The sequence below is a fragment of the Salvelinus fontinalis genome, chromosome 24 (assembly GCF_029448725.1).
Source record: "Salvelinus fontinalis isolate EN_2023a chromosome 24, ASM2944872v1, whole genome shotgun sequence".
In the NCBI taxonomy this organism is placed as follows: Eukaryota; Metazoa; Chordata; class Actinopteri; order Salmoniformes; family Salmonidae; genus Salvelinus; species Salvelinus fontinalis.
In genome coordinates, this window is record NC_074688.1 from 5,755,183 (window position 1) to 5,772,950 (window position 17,768).

Here is a 17,768-nt window from a genome sequence, read left to right on the forward strand (position 1 = left end):
TTTAATTACATGTGTAATTACACTGTAACAAGTATTGTAGTTAATTGTAATTACTGGTGGTAATTGCAGTCTGTAATTACAGAGGTGTAACAACAAATGCTTCTTACCATGCTTGTTACAAATGGGCAAGTTTCCACGAAATTCACTAATGATTCTTCTCAGCTGCATCCAATTCAGTACCAACTGTCACAAGGTTGTAATCGCTTGTGGATAGATGCACTGGGTGTCCTTCTGCCTCTTTACAGTTTCTACTAATTTAAATCTCCTCATGTTCCTGTGGTTTTGACTGGGCTACTGGTTCTATCCTGTGTTGGAGCCCGTTCTGCACATTGTGTTAAGGCGGTGCAGCCTCCCCCGAGACATCCTACTGCGGGCTTGGGAAAAGCCTCGGATCTCTCCGCCGATCCCGCAGAGTACCAGAACCTCCGGGAGGTATTCAACAAGGCTCGTGCCACATCCCTTCCGCCGCATCGTCCCGACAATTGCTCCATTGATCTCCTCCGGGGCACCACACCGCCTCGGGGAGTGGCTTTATTCTCTGTCTGGCCCAGAGACCAAGGCCTTCTGAATCGACTGCCGACGCAGGGTTCTTCTTTGTGGAAAAAACTGACAAAACCCTGCGTCCGTGTATCGACTACCGGGGCCTCAATGACATCACAGTAAAAATAATGATCGTTTCACCAGTTCCCCCATCCTAATCCATCAGGACCCGTCCCGTCAGTTCGTGGTGGAGGTCGATGCTTTGGACGTTGGAGTGGAGGCCGTTCTATCCCAACGTTCTGCCCAGGACCAAAAGTTGTATCCCTGCGCTTTCCTGTCCCATCGCCTTAATTACGCTGAGAGGAACTGTGACGTTCGTAGTTGGGAACTTCTTGCGGTCAAGGTGGCCCTTGAGGAGTGTAGGCACTGGCTTGAAGGGGCGGAACACCCATTCTTAGTGTGGACCGACCATAAGAATCTAGAATATCTTCATACCGCCAAACGCCTCAACTCAAGGCAGGCTCGTTGTGCTCTGTTATTTACTCGGTTCAATTTTACCAAAGTTTTCCAAAGCCGCACATTTCATTCCCCTTCCCAACTTGCCCTCAGCCAAGGAGACGGCCCAGCACGTCTTCCGTTACCATGGACCTCCGGTCGACATGGTCTCCGATCGTGGTCCTCAGTTCTCGTCCAGGTCCTGGAAGTCATTCTGCACCCTGATTGGGTCATTGGACAGCCTGTCCTCCGGTTTCATCCTTAATCTAATGGCCAGTCGGAGCGAGCCAATCAGGACCTGGAGACGACTCTTCGTTGCCTCGTCTCCGCCAACCCCACCACCTGGAGCCAGCAACTTGTGTGGGTGGAGTACGCCCGCAACACCCTTCCCTGCTCGGCCACTGGTCTCTTGCCCTTCGAGTGTTCCTTGTGTTACCAGTCTCCGCTCTTCCCTGAGCAAGAAGACGTCAGCTTACCCTCGGCCCAGGTGTTCGTACCCGGAAGAGAGCCCGGCCCGCTCTTCTTAAGACCACCTCCAGGTATCCGCGCCACCGGACCCCTGCTGTCGTCTCCGGCAGAGGGTATGGCTCTCCACTCGGGATCTGCCCATCAGGGTGGAGTCCCGTAAACATTCCCCCCACTTTATCGGCGCTTTCCCCATCTCTGAAATCCTTAGCCCCACTGCTGTTCGTCTTCTGTTGCCCAGCACCCTCCGTCTACATCCCACTTTTCTTGTGTCTAAGATTAAAACTCTGTCTCACAGCCCTTTGTCTCCTGCTTTACAAAAACAGATCAAATATAGGTGAACCTCATCGACTACCATACGGGTGTCATCCAAGATCATAATAAAGATATTACTTATAATGTGTATGTTGCCATTATGACAAGATTAACATCCTTGCCATCCAAGTTGGAGAATAAACCCACTAGTACACCAAAGAGTGTAATGTAATTACTAGGTGTTACACTTCCTTTTAACGAGCTAAATCCTGTGTATCTTGAGGATAACTTACTTGTAATGAATGTGTACTTGTGAAGTACACTACCTATCCTAACAGCCTGGCTTTCATTTGAAAACTTCTGGAAGCGACATCCAAGTGAGAGGATAAACACAGAGTGCATGTAATATCTGCCTCAGTACAATGTAATTACTAGCTGTTACACAGGATTTAGATAGTTCAAATTAAATGTATCTTGAGGGGTACTTACTTGTAATTATTGTGTGCCTACATAGTACGTTACCTACATAAAAAGTTACCTATGAGCAATTGCCATATACTTACTTAGCACTCAATACCTAGTAAAACAAACAAAAGGTGAGCTTCTACTGTAGTTAACTTTATTGCAACGTGTAAAAATACCTTACATTTATTACAAAATAATAAAGATTTCTATTGTTGTATTAATAATTTCATTAAAATAAACAAAGGTATATTCCTACTCAATAACATAAAATAACTATTTTAATAGTGATGACTCAAATGTGTATGGTGAGTAGCCGAGTTAGCTCGCTAGCTATTTCAGAGAAAAAAACGATGGTATTTTTCTCGTCTTTTTTTTCCCGACAACATCTGTCTTCATCTGTTTGTTTCTTGTAAGCATTTTCTGATCCTGGAGTACGAGACCTTGTGGGCCAAACCCTCCCCATACCCAGACGACGCTGGGCCAATTGTGCGCTGCCCCATGGGTCTCCCGGGCTAGGCCGGCTGCGACAGAGCCTGGACTCAAACCCAGAATCTCTAGTGGCACAGCTAGCACTGCGATGCAGTGCCTTAGACCACTGCGCCACTCGGGAGGCCCTCTGGGAAATTAATTTCAGCCAAGATTGGATTGGAATTTTAGTGCGTCTGTGTTTGCATCATCATGTGTGCGAGACGAGTAGGCCTTTGCTCAAGGAGAGCGAGACAGTCAGACATTGCAGGCCTACCACTGTTGTGTCATCGGAAAACTTGATGATGCTGTTGGAGTCGTGTTTGGCCATGCAGTCATGAGTGAACAGGGAGTACAGGAGGGAACTGAGCACACTCCCCTGAGGGGCACCCGTGTTGAGGATCAGCGTGGAGGATGTGTTGTTCCCTACCCTTACCACCTGGGGGCGGCCCGTCAAGAAGTCCAGGATCCAGTTGCAGAGGGAGGTGTTTAGTCCCAGGGTCCTTAGCTTAGTGATGAGCTTTTAGGGCACTATGGTGTTGAATGCTGAGCTGTAGTCAATGAATAGCATTCTCACGTAGGTGTTCCTTTTGTTCAGGTGGGAAAGGGTAGTGTTGAGTGCAATAGAGATTGCATCATCTGTGGATCTTTTGAGGCGGAATGCAAATTGGAGTGAAGTTAAATCTTAACGCTACAGCATACAATGAAGTTCCAGACTATTCTGTGCTTCCAACTTTGTGGCAACAGTTTTGGGGAAGGCCCTTTCCAGTTTCAGCATGACAATGCCCCCGTGCACAAACCGAGGTCCATACATAAATGTTTTGTCGAGATCGGTGTGGAAGAACTTGACTGGCCTGCACAGAGCCCTGACCTCAACGCCATCGAACACCTTTGGGATGAATTGGAACGCCGAACTGCGAGAGGGGCAGCAAATGGGGGAAATGGTGGACCAACTCCATATGAATGCCCATGATTTTGGAATGAGATGTTCGACATGCAGGTGTCCACATACTCTTGGGCATGTAGTGCAGGAACAAACTTTCTCTGTGATTACAGACTGCAATTATCACCAGTTACATGTTGTTAGTACAGGATGTAACTATGAATTATCTCAATGAATTGCAATACTTGTTATAGTGTTACTACACTGTAATAAGGACCCCTTAAAATGAAGCGTTACCATTGTGTGTGTGGTTCAGGTGAAGAAGCCGGATGGTGAGGCCTTGTTGCTACGGTTGAGGAATCCCTGGGGCTTTGTGGAGTACTCTGGACCCTGGAGTGACAAGTAAGGAAGAGTATGTGTGCGTGTGCGAGGTATGTGCGTGCACATGTTTCATTTTGTCGTTCCACAGGCTGGGTGTCAATAGAAATAGACTTTGATGTTGGAACGTTTCAAAAGGTCCATAAAACGTTGCTATATGCCTTCCTTGGCACTCACAAAAAATGTTTTTTTTTTTTACGATTGAACTCGTGATGCTCAGACCATTGCGCCACCGCAGTTCACAATGCTCTAGCAAGCTGTGAGAATACTTGGTTAATAGCGAGTTCTTTTTTATTAGGAGTAAAGACTGGGATGATGTGGATGCTGCTGAAAAGAAAAGGATTGAGCTGAAAAAGAGTGAGGATGGAGAGTTCTGGTAGGTTCTGGCATTACAAACAGACGTAGACACAAACATACCGACAAAAATAACACACACACACACACTCACAGTCTGTATCCTCTCTGTGTGTCAGGATAAATGTGGAGGACTTCAACAGGCTGTTTGACACAGTGGAGCTGTGTAGCGTGAACCCTGAACCCATAGTGGACGAGGACACACCCGACTCCCCTGCCGCCCCCACCTCTGCATGGACCCTCAGCTCCCACAAAGGCTCCTGGATATCGGGCTCCACTGCAGGGGGCAGTCGTAGTTACCGTCGTGAGTGTGTTTCAAGATTCAAGTTTCATGAGTGCGGGATACACATGGTATACATCGTCCAATGAAATGCTTACTTGCAGGTTCCTTCTCGACAATACAACAACAATAATCAATATTAAAATACAAGAATACGAACATAAATGGCTCTGTGGAATAGAATAATCATTTTAGCATAAGTATAATATAGAAAGGAACAATTTATAGTCCAATATTTACATGTGTATTGGGGAAGGGAGGAATGCGGGGAAGTGGTTAAACTGAGCATTATAATAAGAGTCTGGTAGCAACAGTTGTGATTTGTGTGTAGCATGAATGTGTGTTTTGTGTGGGAGTGGGAGCAGGTAGTCAGTCCAGTTCAAGTGTTGATGGCTTGTAGATAGAAACTGTCTCTGAGCCTGTTGGTATCAGACCTCATGCTTTGATACCGTCTGCCAGACGGTCAGGGAGAACAGCTCGTTCCAATGGCAGAATGTTTGTAATTTCATCCACTCATTTACTCCTCTCCTTTTCATCAAACCTGTCTCTACCCCCGTTATCTAACTATCCCTCTCTCTCTTTCTCTCTCGTAGGATCCTTCTGGAAGAATCCCCAGTTCCAGCTTGTCCTTGCCGAGCAGGACAAGGAAGAAGAAGATGATGAAGACGAGGATGAAGAGATGACCCCGGAGGAGAAGATGGTGGCAGAGAAGCAGAAGAAGAAAGCAAAGCAGTGCACCGTGCTGGTGGAACTACTGCAGAAAGACCGGAGAAAGAGGAATAAAATTAACTTTCTCCACATCGCCTTCCACATCTACAGGGTGAGAGCGAGAGAGAGAGAGAATGTGTTGTCAATTGTATGCGCTGTGAATGTGAATGTTCTACATTTTCAGTTAATCTGATGTCTTTCCTGTCTCTGCAGGTTCCTCCAGAGGTGAGTATTTTATTGTAAAGTATTTGAAAAACACAACTATTTACTTTAGTTAGTCTACACTTTTAAATCGACCAACCATGGTCGCTGCTGCCTCTCTCTCCACCATCTCCTTTACTCCATATTTTCCATCTCTGCCTTTTTCCTCTCTCCTCTACCCTCCCACTCTCGTAGCTCCGGGGCCTGTGTTTGGACCAGAGTTTCTTCTCTAACCAGCATCCTGTGGGGCGCTCTGGGAAGTACCAGCCCCTCAGGTACTTCAGTAGCCAGTCTTTGCTGCAAATATGTCCCATTTTTATGAAAACAGTCAATACATTTTTGGAGCCTTTATTTAGACAGAGGAGTCCCATTGAGACCAATGTCTCTTTTTCAAGAGAGCCCTGCATAACAAGACCAAGCAATTACACAGACACTACAATCAAGGCAGGAGTATAGGAAATACACAAAGAAAAATACAAAAAACACAATCATAAAAGGACCTCCAAATATACTACCATTCATTTTTTTCCCATACAGGTTGTCTTATTCTTTTGTCACCGTAGGGCTGTGTGGAGGAAGGTGAGGCTGGAACCGGGAAACTACGTGATCCTGGCCTCCACCTACAGGCCCAACCAGCCTGCGGAATTCTTCCTCCGCGTCTACTCCAAGACTGGCAACAATCTGGGGTACGGAGAGGAGGGTGGGGGGGGTGATGATGAAGATGAAGATAATTAGTAACAGACTGATGGCGCTCCTCCTTGTATTCCAGGACCCAAGACTTCACCTGCTCCACTGGCTTCCTCATGGTGAGTTAAACCTTACTGAAGCCTACTTCTATTGCAGTCCTGCTCTCCAGTTCACCAAGCCAACTGTGTGTGTGTGTGTGTGTGTGTGTGTGTGTGTGTGTGTGTGTGTGTGTGTGTGTGTGTGTGTGTGTGTGTGTGTGTGTGTGTGTGTGTGTGTGTGTGTGTGTGTGTGTGTGTGTGTGTGTGTGTGTGTGTGTGTGTGTGTCCTTCACAGGTAATGTCAATGCCACCAGTCTTGCCAGAGGATCGCAAGAGAGTACAGAAGACCTTTGATGAGGTGGCGGGGCCGGTAGGAATTCTCTCATCTCTAAATCTAACTCAATCATAGAAGATAAATGTCTCCCTTAGACAGTCTTAACCTCCTGTTCTCTCTCCCTGGCAGGATGACAAGCTGAATGCTAAGGAGTTCATGAAGCTGGTTAACTCAGGTTAGGTCATTAATGAACCCATAAGAGTCTAAGCCCTGTCTAATCCGGAGGGGGGTTTAAGACCCCTTGAAGTATCCCAAAAATATATTAAAATAGAAAAAAAAAGAAAATTATTTTTGGCCTTACTGCTATTGTTCAATACAAACACGTTGAATAACAGATTCACAACATGAAACAACAGCTAAACGATGAATCTTGTGTGGCCTGTGGGCGTCCTAGAGCACAACAACCGCCATGTATGTGTTCGTGAGAGTCATATTATTGTGCAGCCCAACTTCAGACGAGCCCCAAGACGCTTGTAGGGGTCAAAGAGCAAACCGTTCGGACGCTACAGAAGATTTTTTGGAGAAGACCGATTTTTTGGGGGATGTCTCATGGTCTGACAAACACTGCTCTAGCTCTGTCACCTTTTTCCTCAGATGCGGAAGGGCGACGTAGGCGAATGTGGTGGATTGAGACGCATCCAATGCAAAAACATTTATCTCTGGCTTAAACTGACAGATTTCTATGGGGATGTTTTATTGTTATGCTAATTCGATTTCCGCGGACATCAACCTTAGGGGGTTTAATGAACTCAGGTTGTCATTATAAGGTGATATGTTAATTTAGTCAAACCATGCTGCAGAACTCTTTAAACTGCTTCAATGAAGGGTACCACTATTGCATGTTGCTGGGGAATATTCATACACAGCAGTACCAGTAAAAGCCAGTAGGTGGGAGCAGAGTAGTAAGAGACACATTTTTGGGGGAAACAGAGATTACTTTTCTAGGCAAAACCTCATAGCTAGTATACCATTACAATCCTCTGCTTCGTAAACTACTCCCTTCTCTCCCTCTCTCTCAGTTCTGGAGAAAGACTACCAGCTGCCACTGGAGACATGCAGACAGCTCATCTTTGGAGAGGAAGTATCCTTTTATTTGGCCAGTTGTCACATCCTTTCCCCTTACATCTCACAGGCTTTGTTTTTCTTGCCAGGACCCATATCCACAAAGCATGTCAGAGTAGATCTGCTGATCTAGGATCCGTCCATATAATCTTATTGATTATGATCTAAAAGGCTAAACTGATCCTAGATCATCGAGGCTGGATGTTAGCCTATTAGCATATTGGCCACATCGAATGGGTGTCACCTCTGTTATATCTAGCTTACAGTGCCTTGCAAAAGTATTCATCCCCTTGGCGTTTTTCCTATTTTGTTGCATTACAACCTGTAATTTAAATAGATTTTTATTTGGATTTCATGTAATGGACATACACAAAATAGTCCAAATTGGTAAAGTGAAATGAAAAAAATTACTTAAAATTAAAAACGGATAAGATGTGTGTGCGTATGTATTCACCCCCTTTGCTATGAAGCCCCTAAATAAGATCTGGTGCAACCAATTATTTTCAGAAGTCACATAATTAGTTAAATAAAGTCCACCTGTGTGCAATCTAAGTGTCACATGATCTGTCAGATGATCTCAGTATATATACACCTGATCTGAAATGCCCCAGAGTCTGCAACACCACTAAGCAAGGGGCACCACCAAGCAAGCGGCACCATGAAGACCAAGGAGCTCTCCAAACAGGTTAGGGACAAAGTTGTGGAGAGGTACAGATCAGGGTTGGGTTATAAAAAAATATCCGAAACTTTGAACATCCCACAGAACACCATTAAATACATGATTAAAAAATGGAAAGAATATGGCACAACAACAAACCTGCCAAGATAGGGCCGCCCACCAAAACTCAGGGAGCAGGCAAGGAGGGCATTAATCAGAAAGGCAACAAAGAGACCAAAGATAACCCTGAAGGAGCTGCAAAGCTCCACAGAGGAGATTGGAGTATCTGTCCATAGGACCACTTTAAGCCGTACACTCCACAGAGCTGGGCTTTATGGAAGAGTGACCAGAAAAAAGCCATTGCTTCAAGAAAAAAATGGTGTTTGCCAAAAGGCATGTGGGAGACTCCCCAAACATATGGAAGAAGTTACTCTGGTCAGATGAGGCTAAAATTGAGCTTTTTGGCCATCAAGGAAAATGCTATGTCTGGCGCAAACCCAACACCTCTCATCACCCCGAGAACACCATCCCCACAGTGAAGCATGGTGGTGGCAGCATCATGCTGTGGGGATGTTTTTCATCGGCAGGGACGAGGTCAAAGCCCAGGCCTCAATCCAATTGAGAATCTATGGTACGACTTAAAGACTGCTGTACACCAGCAGAACCCATCCAACTTGAAGGAGCTGGAGCAGTTTTGCCTTGAAGAATGGGCAAAAATCCCAGCGGCTAGATGTGCCAAGCTTATAGAGACATATTCCGAGAGACTTGCAGCTGTAATTGCTGCAAAAGGTGGCACTATCAAATATTGACTTTAGGGGGATGAATAGTAATGCACGCTCAAGTTCTGTTTTTTTGTCTCAAAAAATATTTTGCTTCTTCAAAGTGGTAGGCATATTGTGTAAATCAAATGATACAAACTCCCCAAAAATCCATTTTAATTCCAGGTTGTAAGGCAACAAAATAGGAAAAATGCCAAGGGGGGTGAATAGTTTCGCAAGCCACTGTAGCTGTAGAAGAACGCACATCTGCACGGTTTCACATTGTACATCACTCTGACGTTTTAATGACATGTGCTTTGAGTTTGAGAAAGACTGTGATGAAGGGGTTCCTCTTGCTGTTTGCAGCACGGAAGGTTGTTTATGAATCTTTGAGTTTGCTCAGAGATAGGTTGTTGCAAGCTAACACCTTAAACACAAAAACAAATATGTTGGAGCACGTTAGCAGTTATTGATAGAGTTTGCCAGTGAGAATTGGGAGAAGGCGCAAATGAAAATGAAAGTTTGGTACGATAGAAAGGCCCTAAACGGCACTTTCAGTGTGAGTGACTAAGTTCTGTTTTTGTTTCCCATTCTGGGGTCACCATTGCAAGCTTGATTTTCAGGCCATTACATCATTGCCACACTGGAGTGCAGGAAAAAACCCTGGCTGGGTCATGTCAACATATTAAAACCATACTACACCCGTTACCATCCGGCGGAGAAGTCGGTGCAAACCGGTAGTGATGTTCTGCCTGTTGCCACTGCTGTCACCGTTGACTATAGTCTTCCTCAAGGGCATGAGGAAAGCCCAATATACCCTGTGCCCGTGGGACGGCTGAGTAACTCAGATTCTAGATAACCTTGATGTCTTTTTGGCACACTTGTCTCTGGAGGGAAAAAGTCAACATCGTTGCATTGCGTTTAGAATATCAGGGTTTATTCTCAGATGTGCCAACTCAGACAAATATACTAGAGCATGACATTGACATTGGGGACTCTGCCCCAATCAAACAACATGCCTATCGAGTAAATCCTGAAAAGAGAGAGAAGCTCCACAGTGAGTTGGAGTTTTATGTTTGAGCACGGCATTGCGGATGGGTCTCTGCGGTTTTGTTTTCGGAAACTCAATGCCATTACTAAGTCGGGACTCCTAACCTTTGCCCAGGGTCGACGATTGTGTGGACCGTGTCGGCGCTGCAAGGAAGGTTAGCAAGTACGTCAATCTGCTGGAGGGATATTGGCAGTTCCCCCTAAACTGAGCGCACCAAAGAGCTGTCTGCTTTTATCACACCTGATGGTTTGTTGTCCTACTTTCATCTCCCGTTTGGGTTACAAAATGCTGGAGCCACGTTTCAAAGGCTCATGCATATTGTGCTACGCGGTCTGGAGAATGAGCACCCTTTTCAAAGCAATTGGCCTCATCTAAAACAGTATTTGACTAATCGAAAAAAGATGCTCGCTTGGGGACCGGCACTTTAGCACTTCAAGGTTTATGTATCGGGTCTCTACACCTCTGGTGGTCTATACCGATCGTAACCCTGTGGTTTTGTTGCAAAAGACGAGCTCCGCGAATCATCGACTCCTTCGCCGGAGTCTCATATTGCAGGAGTTTCCTGTTGAAATCAGAGAACTTTGTTGCTGATTGTCTTTCAAGGGTGGGCAGTCCATACGTTTTATATTTAGCCAGTGTGTAGCCCTTGCCAACATTTCATTTGACTGCACATTTTGCCGTATTGGAGATTTGTTTTGGTAGAGCTCATTCCAAGGGGATGAGAGTAATAGAAACGCATGTGATTTTACATCTGTTTCTCAAAATTATATATATATATATATATATATATATACATATATATATATATACATATATATATATATATACATATATATATATATATACACATATATATATATATATATATATATATATATATATATATATATATATATATATATATATATATATATATATATATATACATATACATATATATACACACACACACAGTATCTATATATAAAAAATATATATTTTTGGTCTTGTATTGAAATCAAAGCCTGGCTATCAGGCTTTGGTTTTCCCATTTATATTTCAAGGTTAGACGTTAGCACAATGGCCGCACCTAATGGTGTCACCTCATTAATCAGTATGTTTTACACCTGTGCTGGCTTGTCATCTTGTTAGTCGGGTGCTTCACCTGTACTGGAACAAGTGATATTTAAGAGCTGCTGGCCCAGTACTGCACTTGGCTTCAGAGATGTGGAGGGTTAACACCTTTAGTTGGCACGCCCTATTTTTTTTCTCCAAATTAACCTATCCTTTATCTGATCTTCCCTGTTTTCGTTTTGCTCCACTTTTTGGTTTGCTTCCGGCCTAAGTTTGGTGTGGGGTTTTATTTTATTTGCCTCTTCTTGGGCAAATTTAGTGGGCGCTCATGGTGAGTGTCTTTTACGTCCCAGTTGTTGCTAGTCAACTTTCAGTGGACACCTCCATGAGTGTCTTTCAGCACCCCTCCTAAAACCCCACCTGTCTCGTTTGGATTGTCAGTGACTTTGTTAGTTCCCCCTTCTGTTTGAGCGACAGTTTTGCTTTTCTTTCTGGGACACGGAACAATCGGCACTCATACTCTGATATGCTTTGTGGATACGGGCCCTGGTACTTTTGAGCGCCTCTGTCTGTGTCTGAGAGCTGTCCCTAACCCACGTGTCAGACTGGGGGGCGTAGCAGTCTGACCCGAGATCAGACAGAGCCTCTGCTGGCCTCTCTTCGCAGTCTGCAGGTAGGACTGCATTGCTTGCCATTTAGGTTTAGGTTTTAGGCTGGGTTTCTGTTAAGCACTTTGTGACATCTGCTGATGTTAAAAGGGCTTTATAGATACATGTGATTGATTGACTGCTTAAGGTACGAGCCACAAGGTGTTAAGCAATAGGGCTCCGTAACGAGTGATTCCGGAACTGAATTCTCAATCCTCGTTACCATGGCGGTATTACATATTAGCAATAGGGATATTACTGTGCAACGTAGACGTTCTATTTTCTCCCAAGATTGCAAAACCATTCGTATGTTGACGTAGTGCAAATCAGTTTCGAATGTTTCAACCTTTGTGCTGAGAAGTCGTGTTTTTACCGTTAGTTCCGAGTTTGAAAGAGCACCAAAAACGACACTAAACATGAGCCTTAGCATTTCTGCCACCACAGAAACAGACCCTGGGTCAGTTCTAACGCGATCAACAACCACGGAACTACCGCGAGAGTTTGGAGTTATATTTTTGGAGTTGTATATTTCACTGTTTTACACATTTGTACATTTTTCGTTAATAAAACGGACAATGTTTACTTTTTATAAAAATAACTGATGTTGCGTGTATTGTTGCTTGTATGCATTGTATGTGTGTGCTTACTGTGACTGTCACCCTGATATTGGCTACACGAGACGTGGGAATACGTCTGGTGTAGTAAAATGCAGTAGTTAAGACTCCGGAGTGATGGTTAGTCTGGGACAAAACACTGGACCATAACAGTGTATGGTAACTTAACTAGCTAACAGAAATTAGAAACGGGACACCTCAGCCAATCCCAAATCGACCCTATGCACTTGTGGAGATCTGAAACGATTTGATTGATGTAAGGTGAATCTTCCACATAGCCTATTTTGCAAGGTGGTGCTCATACCATATTGATTGCATCTCTCAAACCTTCTCAGACAAGATATTAGTGACCACTCTAACGCTGGAAATACATGTCCTCAAAGATGGAAGGCATGCGGGAGGTGGCGAGATCAGGTGTGTCAGATCCAGAACAATAACGACAGAGGGGCGTGGCCTGTTGGAGCCCTATAAGGCCAGAGGGGGTTGTGGTATACGGGCGTTCTTACGCACAACGTGAAGCAGAATGCCTGGATACAGCTGTCGTATATTGGCAATATACCACAAACCCCCGAGGTGCCTTATTGCTATTATAAACTGGTTACCAACTTAAATAGACCAGGAAACAATTTTTCTGTCTGATATGCACAATATTGTCTGATATACACACTTGTGATGCGCAGATTGACTCATATCCCACTGGCGGGTTTAGGGTCATGAAATATTGTGTGGATGAAGGAAGGGTGGGCGGGTTTAATAAAGAGAAAGGAATTCATAAGAAAAGCGAACTGTACGGCGCATTTCCTGTATTTGCAGGTTAGGCTACAGCTACTCAACCATCCTTCATTGACCTCTCTCTCTCTTTCAGTCCATCTTCTTCAAGTTTGATCAGGACTCTTCAGGGACTATGAGCCCCTTTGAGCTTAGTCTGGCCCTCCAGGCTGCTGGTGCGTACAGGCGCACACACACACACACACACACAATCTCTTTCTCTGTCTCTGCCTCTGCCTCTTATCCTCACTCCCTAACTCAATCTCTAACTCATTCAGAGTTGTTTTAAATTTTTTTTAACAAGGTGGTGCTGCGGAGTATGGCGGGGGGTGAGAGATATTTGTGTTTTTGAACATCTGTAACTGCCATTTCCTGCAATCTCAAGTGGAACAATACCTTATGGGTGTGATGCCTGTACTTAAACGATAACAAATAAAGTTTTACATAGTGGCGTAGCAAGTCCGCAGCGCCACTCATATTCTCTGGGGAGCACCCTGCCATTCACTCACTACCTCAATTTCATATCCTTGTTTACATTTTACACTCCACCCCTGCAGAACAAAAAACAGCATAGACCAGCATATGCGGCTGACTAGTGCTGGGTTTGCTAGTGACCAGCCTTCGTTGTGTTTTGGACATTTTGATGCTGGTATGCTAGTGACCAGTTTATGCTGATGATACTGGTATTGTCACACCTGCTCCCTCCCTCCGGCGATGTTGGTCTACTAACCACCGGTCCTGGCAACCATCATTGCGCACACCTGCTCCCTGTCGTTAAGAACACCTGAACTTCAATACCACCCATATTACTCTCCCTTCATACAGCCCTCAGTAAGCCTGAGTCACCAAGCAGTATTGTTTTCTCTCACGTTCAGCAAGCTTCTCGCTGTTTGTATTCTTTCATTATTAAACTCACCTTCTGCACCTGTTTTCTGACTCCCTGCGTGTACATTACAGAATACTGCCTTATTACTGAGGGCTATCTGAAGGGACCGGTGACGTCGAGTGTTGAAGGGAGCCGGCGTACCAGCATCAAAGTGCTTAATCATTTAAGACAATATATTACATATATCATATGTTGAGGGCGTAGTTTTTCCATAACACAGTGGCCACATCAGGCCTGCAGGTCACATTATGCTGGCTTTCAAAGTGATGTTTAATTCCTATCAGAATCTAGACAGACTGGGAATATCCAACAGGAGCTTTTATTCACCCACAATCTGCATTCAGAATGACTGCCAGGGTTAGAAAGATGAATAAATGAGACTGCCAAACCATCTAAACTGGAACAACTAACAGATTGGATTGGTTTGACCAATCCCATCAGATATTTTCACATCAGATCTTTTTCAGAGCTGATCTGATTGGTCAAAAGACCAATAAGTTAAAAAAACAGCCGTATGTTTGAGCCAAATAAAGGCTGGTCCGAACCGGACCAAATCTGAACCAAACATAGACGTCTATGATTGGTTCAGATTTGGTCTGGACCGGACCAAAAATCTACATCCAAAAAAAAGTTGTTGACGATCCGTGCTTAGTGGGATGCTGGTCAGGCCAGCTAGATCAGGGGTGTTCAACTCTTACCCTATGAGGTCTGAAGCCTGCTGTTTTTTTAATCTTCCTGATAATTGCACCTACCTGGTGTCCGAGGTCTAAATCTGTCTCGGATTAGGGGGGAACAATGAAAAAACACAGTGGAACTGGCTTCGAGGTACAGGACTGAGTTTGAGGGAGCTAGACCATGCTGGACAGGCATAGACCAGCTTGGTCACCAGCATACCAGCATGGTGGGATCAGCATGACCAGCTAGAACCAGAGATGGGCAACTCCAGTCGTAGGAGGCCGGAGTGGTGTAACACTTGTTCCCCCTTTCCTAGCAAATACAGCTGAATAAACAAATTGCATTCTAAACTGATTAGTGATTAGTTGATTATAGATCATGATTAGGTGATTATTGGAGTCAGGTGTATTCGCTGGGGCAAAAGTGTGACACCAATCAGACCCAGAGGACTGGAGTTGCCCATCCCTAAGTTAGACCATTCTGGTCAGACCAGAATGACCAGCATCAGAACAGCACGGACCAGCTTGAAATGCATGCTGGTTTATGCTGTTTTTTTCCCCCGCAGGGACTCCACTCTTGAATGGATAATAACACATTTCTCTCTCCTTCCCTCTCATCCCTGCCTCATCACTCTCTCCTCCCCTCATTCCTGCTAGGTGTGCAGTGTGATGGCCAGGTCATACAGCTGCTATGGGAGAGGTTTGGCTCAGGGGAGCTGCACCTGCCTTTCCATGGCTTTGTGGCATGTGTCACCAGGCTGCGCAAGCTATTCGGTAATTCAACACCCACACAAACACTTAGGTGTGTTATATTTTGTTGCAGGTTATGATATTGTGTTTGTTTGTGTCCCTTCTCCCCAGCCTTGTTTAAATCAGAGAGCAACCCAGAGATCAAAGGCGTAGAAATCAATGCCGTGAGTCCTCCTTGACCATAAAATCAACCAAAACCCTGTCCCTAACCCTTACTTCATGTCCACATCCTGGTTCAACCCTAACCCTAACCCATACTTCATGTCCACATCCTGGTTCAACCCTAACCCTAACTTCATGTCCACATCCTGGTTCAACCCTATACCTAAACCTAGCTTCATGTCCACATCCTGTTTCAATGCTTTTACCCTAGCCATTACCCTATATCTTGATGGTAACCATGAACCATAACCTGACCCTAACCCGTTCTGTGCCAGACCATATCCTCAAGCCTAACTTGTACAGTACCTTGACCCTGACCCCACCTTTAATACAGACTAGACCCTTACTAATGCCCTCTAATCCTGAATAGTTGCTGTTCTTTTACAGTGGCTGCTCCGACTCCTGACCGTGTGAGCGTGCTCTGTAAAGAGGGGTTCTGCGTGAGCACTACAGGGGCATTCTGTCTGACCAGGACCACATGATAACATCATGCCTCCACCGGCGCCCTCGTCCACCTTTACACAAACATCCCCTGGCCTTTGTCAGCATACGATACCCCACTGCTATAGGAACTGTCACATTAGCAGTGACAGAATAACAGCCTCAAAGCAGTATGCGATGACTATGTCACACAGCACATTCTATTCTACTATTATCACGCCCTGACCATAGAGAGCCTTTTTATTCTCTATTTTGTTTAGGTCGGGGGTGACTAGGGTGGGTAATCTAGGTTGTTTTATTTCTATGTTGGCCTGGTATGGTTCCCAATCAGAGGCAGCTGTTTATCGTTGTCTCTGATTGGGGATCATATTTAGGCAGCCATTTCCCCACTGTGTATTGTGGGATCTTGTTTATGTGTAGTTGCCTGTGAGCACTCCATAGCTTCACGTATCGTTTGCTTTTTATTGTTTTGTGCGTTTCACGTCAATAAATTATGTGGAACCCATATCACGCTGCGCTTTGGTCCGAATGTTCTTACGACGATCGTGACAACTATAATGTACAGCGCTGTCACTCTCTACTGCCATATTGTGTTATAGTGCTTTACATGAATTTACATGGAGATACACACGCCCCCCCTCACCAACCTGGCACCTACTACCATACCCCGTTCAAAGGCACTTCAATCTTTTGTCTTGCCCATTCACCCTCTGAATGGCACATATTACACAATCCATGTCTCAATAGACTTAAAGATCCTTCTTTAACCTGTCTCCTCCACCTCATCTACACTCAGTGTATATCAGCTATTTCAGCTAAGTATTTTCAGTATTTCTGTTATATGTTTTCAGTAGTATTTATTCTCCCTATTTCATCGTCTGACTTTTTAATAGTGAAAATGTAGTTAAACTGTTGAAAATGATCAATTAAAAAATGCAATAATAAAATGTATCCCAAAACAAAAATCTGCTTCGATATTGTAAAATTATTTCTGTGTTTATAAATACAGCCCAGCCTCACATACACGGTGAGTATGGCCTGCCCTGGTGAGGGAGTGAAGGTGATGTCTCAGCCGCTCTGCACGCATCGTCTCTATTCTTATCATACTGACGCCACGTACAGCATCAACACGCACACGCCGCCTCCTCCGCTACGTTCCCTCGCTCCCTCCCTCCTTTTCTCCCTCCCTGCTTTGCTCCCTCCCTCGCGCTCTCTCTAGTAACTCTGTCTCACAATCTGCCTCCTTCTCCCTCTGTTACCCTGTGTGCTCTCAAAGTCACAAAAACACAAACAAACATGCATGCTCTTGTCCTTTCTCCTGATGCTCCTATAAATAGAAGCTTTGCTCAGACACAGCTTCCTGTTCATCTTTAGGGGACTACACACAGGTTGCCCATGGCAACAGTCCATCCACCTCATGACAGAAAGGGGGGATAGTAGACAGATCTCACACACACACACACATACATACATACATACATACATACATACATACATACATACATACATACATACATAGGTGAGTTAGTGTGACAGCAGTGGTCTAGCCCAGGCTGGGCCCAGCAGACATAATACACATGTACCAGGATGGGGTACTCCTCTCTATGTTTCTCTTTACACTAAAAAAAAACAAATACAAAAACCACACACAACGTAGAGGCTGTATCAGTTCAAGACAGCAAGATAATACAGGTATCCGCCACCCCCCGTGAGGTGCTGACTGTGATGCTATGACATAGGCTTGGCGTCTGTTCTT

At 44.8% G+C, this 17,768-nt stretch overlaps 1 protein-coding gene across 1 annotated transcript in view; it reads left to right on the top strand.

The window, feature by feature from the left end:
• LOC129821662 (calpain-9-like) overlaps positions 1-16,961 on the top strand; it is a 31,636-nt gene extending 14,675 nt beyond the window's left edge. Inside the window, exons 8-23 of the mRNA XM_055879260.1 lie at positions 3,825-3,910; positions 4,185-4,262; positions 4,360-4,544; positions 5,114-5,340; positions 5,442-5,453; positions 5,625-5,704; positions 5,993-6,115; positions 6,199-6,235; positions 6,450-6,524; positions 6,618-6,663; positions 7,508-7,569; positions 11,675-11,743; positions 13,197-13,275; positions 15,317-15,433; positions 15,521-15,573; positions 15,959-16,961. Of these exons, the coding sequence (XP_055735235.1) occupies positions 3,825-3,910; positions 4,185-4,262; positions 4,360-4,544; positions 5,114-5,340; positions 5,442-5,453; positions 5,625-5,704; positions 5,993-6,115; positions 6,199-6,235; positions 6,450-6,524; positions 6,618-6,663; positions 7,508-7,569; positions 11,675-11,743; positions 13,197-13,275; positions 15,317-15,433; positions 15,521-15,573; positions 15,959-15,985 (1,356 nt within the window). The 3' untranslated portion in view covers positions 15,986-16,961. The remainder of the gene's footprint in view (positions 1-3,824; positions 3,911-4,184; positions 4,263-4,359; positions 4,545-5,113; positions 5,341-5,441; positions 5,454-5,624; positions 5,705-5,992; positions 6,116-6,198; positions 6,236-6,449; positions 6,525-6,617; positions 6,664-7,507; positions 7,570-11,674; positions 11,744-13,196; positions 13,276-15,316; positions 15,434-15,520; positions 15,574-15,958) is intronic.
• Positions 16,962-17,768: the final 807 nt, after the last annotated feature.